This window comes from Dendrobates tinctorius, unplaced genomic scaffold (assembly GCF_039654945.1).
Source record: "Dendrobates tinctorius isolate UK_male_01 unplaced genomic scaffold, ASM3965494v1 ptg000111l, whole genome shotgun sequence".
NCBI classification, from domain to species: Eukaryota; Metazoa; Chordata; class Amphibia; order Anura; family Dendrobatidae; genus Dendrobates; species Dendrobates tinctorius.
In genome coordinates, this window is record NW_027361779.1 from 44,036,598 (window position 1) to 44,047,768 (window position 11,171).

Sequence of the window (11,171 nt, forward strand, 5' to 3'; positions counted from 1 at the left end):
GTATTAGATTTCTCTTCAGATTCATAAGTCTTTTTCTCCTTCGCCTCATTGGGGGACACAGGACTGTGGGGCGTATACTACTGCCACCAGGAGGCTGACACTAAGTAAATGAAAAAAAGTTAGCTCCTCCTCCACTGTATACACCTTCTCCCCGATTGCAGGCGAAAACCAGTTCATGCTTAGTGTCCATTGGAGGCACACGTCTGTTTTTTCCCAGACTTTTTTTTTCCTTCCATGAAGATGAGACAGGGGCGACGGACCCTATTGAAAGGGTCCGATCTCCCCAAACCAACAACGGGCGAGCACGTGTCGCCTCCACGTATCCTCTCCCGCAACGTGGGACAAGATGCCAGACTCAGCCCTGACCACCCTAAGGTATTGAAACCCTAGGCTGTACAGAGGTCTAGATATAGTCCGTGCGGCCCCCACTGCATCACCAATGCCAGACTGCGGTGATGGAAGGTGGCGGACGGTCCCTCTCCTCATCCCCTATAGGGAAGATGGAGCTAGGGTGCCTGCACCGTCCTTTTATGCAGCCCCCCATCTCCTCTAACCTGTGCTAAAGCTGAAGCGTCATGAGGGATCACGGAGGAGGGTGGCCTGGGAGGGCTCCTGTAGCAGCGTTCCGATCCATATCCCTATCTCCCTGGGGCCAGAGCGGTGCAGCCTCCGCTGCAAGAAAGGGAGTTGTCGAGCGCTTTTGGGCGTCTGGCAGCGCTGGATCCTAGGTGCAACGTGTCCCTGGCCTAGGCCTCCATGTCTGGTGGGCCCGCGACCCCCCCCGTCGCGGGCGGATACCAAGAATCCAGCCCTCGGCAGTGGCTAGGCCGCGGGCGGAAGTCCTGCCCCCTGCGACGCATCACTTCTGGCGAGCCCGTCCCCGTGGCTCAGGCGGATGCCAAAAATTTTGCCCCCGGCTTCGGACCGACGCTAGGCCGCGGGTGGAAGTACTGCCCCCAGGACTTCTTCCGGCAGCCCGCCCGCAGCTGAGGCGCGCATTTTGAACCGGGAGCAGCACTCTGCACTTCCAGGACGGTGAGGGGGCACAGGACTGGGGTAGGTGCTACCCCCAACCCCCCCTGATTGTCTATAGGTCCGGTCCTTTTTTTCCCAGAGGCCACTCTAGGCGAAAGCGGGGCGTGCATACTCTGCTCCTGCCGTCTGCAGCGCTATAACCTGGCAGATACAGCATGTCCAGAAAAGCTAAGATGCACACGTTTCTTTACGCTGCATGCATCTCTTGTCGGTCCACTTTTCCGCAGGCGCAGAGTAAGCGATTATACGAAGCCTGCAATTCCGAACGCGCCCAGGAGCTCTCCCCTGCGACCAAGCCCATTGTATCAAGTCCCCCGGAATGGGCTCTATCTCTGTCACAGTCTATGCCGTCAATTACTAGAGCAATCAAGTCCCTTCGAGCCCCAGATAGGGGCAGGGACAGTGGCTCGCCTGTCTTAGAGGGGTCTGCCACCTCACAGGAGCCTCTGGCCTGCAGGGGCCGCTCTCACTCCAGGCAGACGTGGGGGATACAAACCCACACAGCATCTCCCGGTCCATCCGGTGCCTCGGCATCCATGAGCTCTGCCTCTTGCTCACCTTCACCAGTAGTCGATAACGAGCAAAGCTCAGATTACGACACTGACGAGTCGATTGATTTAGATACTCCAGGGTACCAGGCCGTCAACCAGACTCTTGGGATTGAAGATGATTCCACCTTGTCCTCAGGTCACAAGGTGTCATTTAAGCGAGTCAAGCGGCCTCATAGAGTATTTGGTTCTCACCCAGAGTTTGAGGACATAGTGCAACGACACAGGGAACTGCCAGACAAGTGTTTCTCAGGCCAGAAGGTGTTCGAGGCGAGATACCCGTTCGCCCCTGATCTCTGTAAAAAATGGGCAGAATCCCCAACGGTAGATCCACCCGTGTCATGCTTTGCCTCTAAAACACTGTTATCCATACTTTGTGGTTCCTCTATCAAAGATCCCACTCACTGACCGTCTCATAGAGAGCTTGACTCGCTCAGTGTTTGAGGCATCAGGTTCAGCACTCTCTCCCTTATTCACGGCAATTTGGGTAGCCAAGGTCTTGGTTTCTTGGTCAGAATCATTGAACAGAGCCTTGCAGGGTATGGACCTACCAGCAGAGGTATCAGAGATCGCAAATCAGATCACTTTGGCCAGAGACTACTTATTCAATGCATCTTTGGATGCGGCCAACTGCGCGGCACTCGCTGCCTCAAATGCAATCTCCATTAGGAGGGCTCCTATGGTTGAGGACATGGCGGGCAGATTCAACCTCCAAGAAATCCTTGACTTCTTTGCCTTATCAGAGCGGCCGCTTATTTGGCGAGAAGTTAGATTAGCTCATCTCTGACTCCACAGGGGGAAAGAGCAGTTTTCTCCATCAGCAAAGGGTCAAACAGCCGTTTCGTCACAAGCTTCAGGCACGTTTCCGGTCCTTTCACAACCCCGGGTGGGCTGCAGCGACCAATCCCGCCGCTTCAGGTCGTCCCAGCCAGGACAGGGATCGTCAAGTCTCATATAGAGCTATTCCGTTGGGGAGAATGCGTACCCACCAGCCCAGGTCAAGGGGACCTAGGTCCCAGAGATCTTCAGCCAAATGACTTGAGGAAATTTCGAGGCAACACCAGCAAGGTAGGCGGTTGCCTACTTTGGTTTCTCCACGTCTGGCTCACCGTCACACACAACACATGGGTAAGAGAGCTGGTGTCCTCGGGGTACAAGGTAGAATTTGTCAAGTACCCCCCAAGATGGTTTTTTTCTTTCCTGTCCTCCCAAAGTAGATGCCCGGGCAAGGGCTTTACTCAAGGCCATCGAATTGCTCCAGCACAACGGAGTCATTAATCACGTCCTGGAGAACGAGAAGTTTCAGGGTTTCTACTCCAACCTGTTTGCGGTCCCCAAAAAGGACGGAACTGTCAGGCCCATTCTGGACCTGAAGCTCCTGAATGGATTTATCAGGATCAGACATTTCCGGATGGAGTCTCTTCGTTCAGTCATATCTGCCATGGGGCGGGGAGAATATTTGGCCTCTATCGACATCCAAGACGCCTACCTACATATCCCCATTTTCCCTCCGCATCAAAGATTTCTACGCTTCGCCATCAACGGCCTACATTTCCAGTTCTCAGCACTGCCCTTCGGTCTAGTCACCGCCCCCAGAGTGTTCACAAAGGTCATGGTGGTCATCATGGCCATCCTCCACTCCCGGGGCATAGTCGTCTTGCCTTACTTAGACAACCTCTTGGTCAAGGGCCCTTCATTTCGGGCATGCGAGGAGAGTGTCAACATCACGCTAGATACTCTTTCCCGCTTAGGGTGGTTGGTCAACCTGAAGAAATCATCCCCTGTTCCAGCTCAGAGGATTTCCTTTTTAGGGATGATCTTCGACACTTCCCGAGGTTGGTAATTCTCCCTCAGGACAAGATCCTAGCTCTCCGGCAGGGAGTCCGGACACTTCGCCAACCAGTCCCTCATACCATCCATTTCTGCATGAGGTTCCTAGGAAGAATGGTGGCAGCAATGGAAGCGATTACGTTTGCCCAGCTCCATCTTGCCCCCTGCAGCACGCCCTCTTGTCATCCTGGGAAAAGAACCCATTCACTCTCGATCGCCGGTGCCAGTTGTTCCGCAGGCCAGACAGGCACTCGGGTGGTGGACAGTTCCTCCCTTCTCCAGGGGAAACCTTTTCCCCCAGACCATTGGCTGGTGGTCACAACCGACGCCAGCCTCCTTGGCTGGGGAGCGGTTTTTCGCCATCACACAACCCAGGGACGGTGGTCGTCGCAGGAGGCACGCCTCCCAATCATCTTGTTAGAGATACAAGTGATCCGGCTGGCACGGCAACATTTTCATCATCTTCTAGCAGGCTGCCCCGTCCGGATTCAATCAGACAACGCCACGGCTGTGGCTTACATAAATCAGGGGGGCACTAGCAGCAGGGCAGCCATGCACGAGGTAGGGCACGTCTTTCACTGGGCCGACTGAAACCACTCGGTGATATCGGCAGTCCACATCCTGGGCATAGAGAACTGGGCGGCAGATTTCCTCAGCCGGCAGGGTCTTGCGTCTGGGGAATGGTCACTACACCCCGAGGTCTTCCGGCAAATTTGCCGAAGTTGGGGAACGCAGGATGGTGGACCTGATAGCCTCCAGGGTGAACACCAAAGTGCCCGCATTTGTCGCTTGGTTTCAGGACCCACAGGCAATCGCCGTGGATGCGTTGGTTCTGCCATGGAACCATTTTCGCCTCCCATACCTATTTCCCCACTGCCACTACTTCCGAGGGTCATCAAGAAGATCAAGGCAGAAGGGGTGTCAGTGATTCTGCTCGCCCCAGATTGGCCTCGTCGGGCGTGGTATGCAGACCTGGCGCAGCTACTCACCAACATTCCCTGGCAGCTGCCAGAGCACCCAGACCTACTTTCCCAGGGCCCGATCTACCACCCGAACTCAGGGGCCCTGTGTTTGACGGCTTGGCCGTTGAATCTTGGATTCTGACCCAGGCTGGGTTCGGCCGCAATGTGGTTGCTACAATGGTTAGCGCCCGGAAGCCAGCCTCAGCACGTATTTATCACGACACCTGGAAGGTTTTCTTTACATGGTGTCGGGACCACGGTTGTTCTCCACTGAGATTCTCTATTCCCAACATCTTGGCCTTTCTCCAGTCTGGCCTAGACTCAGGTTTAGCCCCAAGTTCCCTTAGGAGACAGATATCGGCCTTATCCGTCCTGTTACACCGAAGGATTGCTACCAATCTGCAGGTAAAGACCTTCATCCAGGGAGTCTCCCACTTGGTACCTCCCTATAGGTCGCCCTGGATGCCTGGGACCTTACCCTGGTCCTAAGCGTTCTGCAGGTAGCTCCATTTGAACCGCTACAGGATGTCTTTGTCACACCTTTCCTGGAAGGTAGTGTTCCTCGTAGCTGTATCCTCAATCAGGCGGGTCTCTGAGCTGGCAGCTCTATCCTGTCGAAGGTCATTTCCTCGTTTCACATTAATGAAAATATTGTCTTGCCCTCTCTTTGTCCAGCACCGGTACACCGTGTGGAAAAGGATCTTCATACGTTGGACCTGGTGAGAGCTCTCAGGAGGTACGTGTCACGGACGGCACCCTTTTGTCAGTCAGACGCGCTGTTCATGCTCCCCAAGGGTCGCAGGAAGGGACTCGCTGCCTCAAGATCGACCATAGCCAGGTGGATTCGTTTAACTATTCAGGAGTCTTACCGCATCAGAGGCGCATCGGTTCCAGCAGGGATCAGAGTACACTCTACTCGGGCGGTGGGCGCCTCTTGGGCTCTTCGGCACAAGGCATCGGCGGAACAGGTTTGCAAGGTGGCAATCTGGTCCAGCCTGCACACATTCGCCAAGCACTACAATATACATACTCGGGCTTCAGCGGACGCGATCCTGGGTAGAAGGATTCTCCAAGCAGCGGTGGCACACCTTTAGACAGGAGGTGCATGTAGCTTGGATCGGTGAGTCGACTTCCCTCCCAGGGACTGCTTTAGAACGTCCCACAGTGCTGTGTCCCCCAATGAGGCGAAGGAGAAACAGCGATTTTTGTGATAACTCACCGTAAAATCCTTTTCTCCAAGATGCTCATTGGGGGACACAGCACCCACCCAGTTAGCCAATTGGCTCTTGTTTGTTTACTAATATATATTTTTGATATTAGGTTGGTTTTCTAGACATGTTACCTGCATTAAGGGTAATTTTGTCTTCTTGTTGATCTCCTACTGCTTTTGCACCAAAGTGGTTTTGCCTGCAATCGGGGCGAGGGTGTATACGGCGGCGGAGGAGCTAACCTTTTTTTTATTTACTTAGTGTCAGCCTCCTGGCGGCAGTAGCATACACACCACAGTCCTGTTGTCCCCCAATGAGCGTCTCGGAGAAAAGGATTTTTCGTTGCGTTATCACAAAAATCCCTGTTTTTCCATATGAATAACTACCAGCTTTGAATTTCTTACTTGGGAGTTTGAAAAATATGAGGGTAGTTTGATGTATTTTTTGTTTATATGTTCGTCGTTATGGTTCTTAAAGAGGTAGTCCCTCGAACAAAGTACATTTTAATTAATATAACTTGGAATAATAATTTCCACAGTTGGATGGGTGGAAAATTGTGCTTATGCTGAGATGGTCTTATAAAAGTCCTCCTGCTACCTAATGTTTATTTTGCTTTGTCCAATCATGCAAAGCTGATTCAGTTTGTGACCTGCATATACCACAGCGCCTGACCAGAGGGGTAAGCATATGCGACTATACAGGCAACACACCTAGGAGCTTACATCTGCTTCTTTCTGTGAGGTTACAGATTTCCCTGTCTTTTTTTTTTTATCACCGGAGTCAGTGACCTATGAGCTCAGCGGCTCCTGATTCTCCCATTTCACTGGTTTTATTTTTGTTGATCTCACAAGATTGGAGGCAGAAACACTTGCTTCTGTGATAACACGGGCAGGAAAATGTGTTGCTTCACAGAAAGAAGCAGCTGTGAGACACCACTTTGTATGGTCAGTCATCTGAAATAAGACCATACATATCCGGAGCACAATTATAAGACTCTCAGTACAGGAACATTTTTTTTTTTATTTTTAACAAATCAAATTGTGGAGCTTTATTATTCAAAATCTATTTATTAAGATGCACTTTATTTGTTGGACAATCTCCTTTATTCCTGCTACATGACATACGGCCGCCAACTGTCTCTGACAGCAGCAATCTAACAGCATCAAACCAGAGTCACAAACTGACTGTGGCATTTAAAAGGATTTTCTGGACTGAGAAGAAAATTCTGCAGTCAGTTTACGTCTCTCTTGAACACTTCCTTGTATTCCCTTGTAGGTCATGAGACCGCACGTATACAATTTAGATATTTACGGTTCTTGACAATCATTTTTTCTCTGTTTGTGTCAGTGTTTTATTGAAGTAGAGTCTAGTCATCACTTTATCATGAGTATACAGATCAAATATATGGAGTCACGCGTGCGCATGACACTGTATCACACTTCGGCAGTTACTACAGACTATTCTTTTTTTTTTCTCAACCAGGGAAACCTACATTTGGACTGAAAGCAATCGTTTTGCAGTTTAATTTCATTGAAAATTTTGTTTTGTATGCCTTCTATAGCCTCTGTGTTGCAATATATTTAGTTGAGTGCAGAATGAATTAAATTGGAAAATCCATCAGTCAGCACTATGATGGTCTGATGGGGAAGTTTGGAACCCTTAAATCTGTTGTTTTTTTAGCTCCTCTCACCTGATTTATGATCACAGACCAAATTTAAAGTTGAATGTGCAGGGAAACAAAGAACAAACAAAACCTGAGCAACGAGTATACTCGCTCATCAATATTCAGAACACATTGGCATTGCAGAGACGTGGTTGAGATTAGGTGATATGCACGCTCCAGAGATCTCAGCCTCAAAGCAACGCTTTCAAACTCTGTAGGAAATGGCTTATAAGCCTTGTGCATGTTCTATCTAGCAGTCATGGATGGCCCCCTTGTCAATGACAAACCAATTATTCAAGGAGCTGGGTACATTCAAATAGAAGAAAAATTGCAAAGTTGCTTTTTATACCAAGCATTATCTATATTTACCCAACTTAGAAAACCCTTCTATGAGTACTTCCTTAGAGAGGTCAAAAGCCTTAAGGGGGTTTTAAAATACATAGCGATATCGCTAGCAATATCGCTAAAGCATCACCGATTTGGTGACGCAGCAGCGATATCGCTATGTGTGATACTTACCTCCAACCGGCTCCCCCGCTGTCTGTCGTTGGTCGCGCAGCTCCATTTCTCATTGGCCACTCCCTGCTGGGCTTCCTGCTGGCGCCGACGAGCGACGCGTGGAAGCGGACGGGAGTACATCAGGTTCGCCGCGTCTGAAAGGTAAGTAACGACCGCTGTATCGCTGCTGCATCGCTGTGAGATCTGCCTGTGTGGCAGCTCACTTGCGACCATTTAGCGATGCACCAGCGATCCTGACCAGGTCGTATCGTTGTCGGGATCGCTGGTGCATCGCTAAATGTAAAGCGGCCTTTAGTCATGTGATATCTTTCTCTAGTCCTATTAATTTGTTACCAAATAACCCGTTTACATGAATTTTATCATTTTTGTCCATACAAAACTCCTTGAGTAAAAATTGAGTGACTGTGTGATTTATCCATTTTTAGCATCTGAAAACTCAACAAAGCATCCCAGAAGTCAGACAGCAGCCACCAGTGCTAGTCAGCCAACCAGCAGCCAAGTGACAAAGAATGCTTTACCCATGGACACTTTGGAGAAAGAGAAACCTTTGAAGCGCAGGATGAAAGGACATTCCAGTCCAATTCAAGGTTGGTAATGGCTCTCTTACAATATAATTTGCCTGTTAGATTAGCCTTGAAATGATGTTTAAAGTGGTAATTTTTATTGATTTCATAACCGTAATTTATCACATTGTTGTGTATTTTTTTGTTTTAAAGAAAAAACAGCTGAAAAAGCCATTTTGCCACCAACAAGTGTTCAGCTTAACGGGCATAACAGCCTGCCAAACAAGCCGGCTATTAAAGGACGTCCTGGACGTAAACCAAAGGTGGTCGTAAATAATGCAACAAGTAGCAGTGACTCAAACAATGCAGTTCAAGTCGTACCGAAGAAAAGAGGCAGAAAACCAAAATATCCCAGGATTGACGATCAATCACAAATTGTACCCCAGAATCCAAATAGGCCTGTTGTATTGCCGGATAAAAAGATTAACGAGCAACCTACTGCTTCCACATGCAATTCTGACACCAGATTAAACATTAAAAGTGAAAACGAGGTACCGAAGAAACGAAGAGGCAGAAAACCAAAAGTAAAACCGGAGCTATTGGAGGCAACTGCTCCACCACCACCTTCCCCTCCGCCCCCTCCTCCTGCACCAACACCAACTAAACCAGAGCAGGCAAAACAAGAAAGTGTCAAAATACAAACAAGAAGCAAGTGTAAAAAGCTCGAGGAGCCCTTGGGAGAATCCCCCAACACTTCAGAGGGACATATTCATTCTGAATCCCAAATGACAACTAGAAATCAGGGAAGACGAACCGCATTTTACAATGAAGAAGACTCTGAGGAAGAGCAAAGACAGCTTCTGTTTGAAGACACTTCCTTGACTTTTGGAACCTCAAGCAGGGGAAGGGTACGAAAATTAACAGAGAAAGCAAAAGCAAATTTAATAGGCTGGTAAATGTACTCAAGTGCAGCTTTACTGAAGTATATCTACTTTTTTCTTTGCTGCTATAATAGACAAACTCTTCCAGGGGAAGGGGACATTTTCATAGGTGTTTCATTTCTTATTTTAAATTGTTTGCTATTTATTGCCTATGGATACAATTATAAGCATTTCAGTATGTGTGGTTCTGAGCCTCAGAAAGATCAGGCAGAACAAAAGCCCATCCTAAATCTAAACACCCACTTGTACATGCATTTTTGGGTTCTGCACAAATGTAAAATATCGGACATATGAGGGATTCTGGTCATATACAGCATGAGAAGACACAAAAGAACAAGTGGGTAAAATAATTGTATTCTATCCCCAGGCTTTGTGCATTATCCTGTACATAAGCAGTGAAAATCATATATATATCTATATACGTACACCAGTATATATTGATATATACTTATATATCCACATTGGAAGGTATTTCATTTGTCTAATTTTTCAGACCTCTATTCTAGTACCAATCAATAAATCAGATTAGTGTGCCAAAGACTGAGACTGAATGCAGTTAAAGCCTCCAACTTCTGATGGTCAGAATTGCGCACAATCTCTGTATATAACAGACATACAAAATAACTTGTATATTGCATTGAAGATAGTGTAAGCTGTGCTCACTTTCTGTTTTTGGTACTTTTGTTAATAAGATGCAGTTGCAGGGTTCTTTTAAGACTTTTTAAACTGTTAGATATGTAATAGTTTGAAAGGTAAATGGGACAGTCTATATACATATATATTTTATATACTTTTGTGTTTCCCACCCGCTGGGTTGTCCAGCTAAATGTGACTTTTAGATGTACTGATTTATTGGTATCCTCTTGTTGCCTAGAATTTTTTTTGGGGGGGCAACATAAAACAGTCTGAAGTTTAATTGTACTTCTTATTCCTGCATATAGGCAGGAGGGAGAAAAGAAAATATAACCTTACATGTATATTTAACAGACGTATAAAGATATCTGGAAACCTTTTATGAACCTATTGGCAACATTGTGATCAGTATTGTGAGCATTTTAGGGTTTGAGGTTGTACTGCTTTGTGGGTAAATTACCATCTTTGAATGTTTATTTTCTCACATGTTTAACTGCAAAATGTGTACATAATAAACCATGTACATATGTGTATACAAGTCTGTAATACAGCATTTTACACCTTACACCTTTTTAATCGAAGTATCCAAACTTTTACATGATTTTTTAGACACACGTAGAATTTAAAAAAAAAAAAAAAAAAACTACTAATTTTAAAATGTCACGGTATAGTTTGATTTTAAAGGCTGGGTAGTTTGATTTTACAAGGTAATGTCAATGCACACTGTTTTTATTTTTTTATTTTGGTAATGTTTTTTTCCGGCAAAGTATAACTTAATTTGTGTGCCTTGTACTTATTTTTTTCCCCTCAAATCATGTTTATTCAAATAACTTCTATATTTTAACTAAATGTATTAAAAATGTATGCTGTTGTTAAATAAGGAACATTCGTAATCATTTATGATACACTCCAGCTTTAAACCTATTGTTTTATGGAATTGATTCTGTTTGTTCTGTATAAAAAAAAAAAAGAGGCAGACTGTTTAGTAAATGTTTTACACCTTTTCTTGCCTGTGAATATATTTGGGTTATTTCCAGTTAGATGTTTGCATATTGTTTTTAATAATAATTTTGTATCCTTCTAATAAGGATCAGTGTAGGGCACACTTTTTATTTTGGTATTAGAGACAAAAATTCACAAATATTAACAACAATGTTTTGAAAGAAAATGTATCATTACAAAGAAACAAAAAAAAAAAACCAAAACATGTTTGTTAATTTTTAGTTTTCAAATAATTTTATTGTTTTTTTGGAAATAAACAGGGTAGGGAAAGGAAGGTAGGGAGGGAAGGGAGTGGGGAATAAACAACCTTGTACAGGTACGGAAAAA

The 11,171-nt window shown here is 46.4% G+C and overlaps 1 protein-coding gene across 2 annotated transcripts in view; it reads left to right on the forward strand.

Moving 5' to 3' along the window:
• The window catches only part of PHIP (PHIP subunit of CUL4-Ring ligase complex), a 412,470-nt gene extending 401,624 nt beyond the window's left edge, over positions 1-10,846 (forward strand). For both annotated transcript variants that reach the window (XM_073589700.1, XM_073589702.1), the window contains exons 39-40: positions 8,191-8,352; positions 8,482-10,846. In XM_073589700.1, coding sequence (XP_073445801.1) covers positions 8,191-8,352; positions 8,482-9,224 — 905 coding nt within the window. In that variant the 3' untranslated portion in view covers positions 9,225-10,846. The remainder of the gene's footprint in view (positions 1-8,190; positions 8,353-8,481) is intronic.
• The last annotated feature ends 325 nt before the right edge of the window (positions 10,847-11,171 follow it).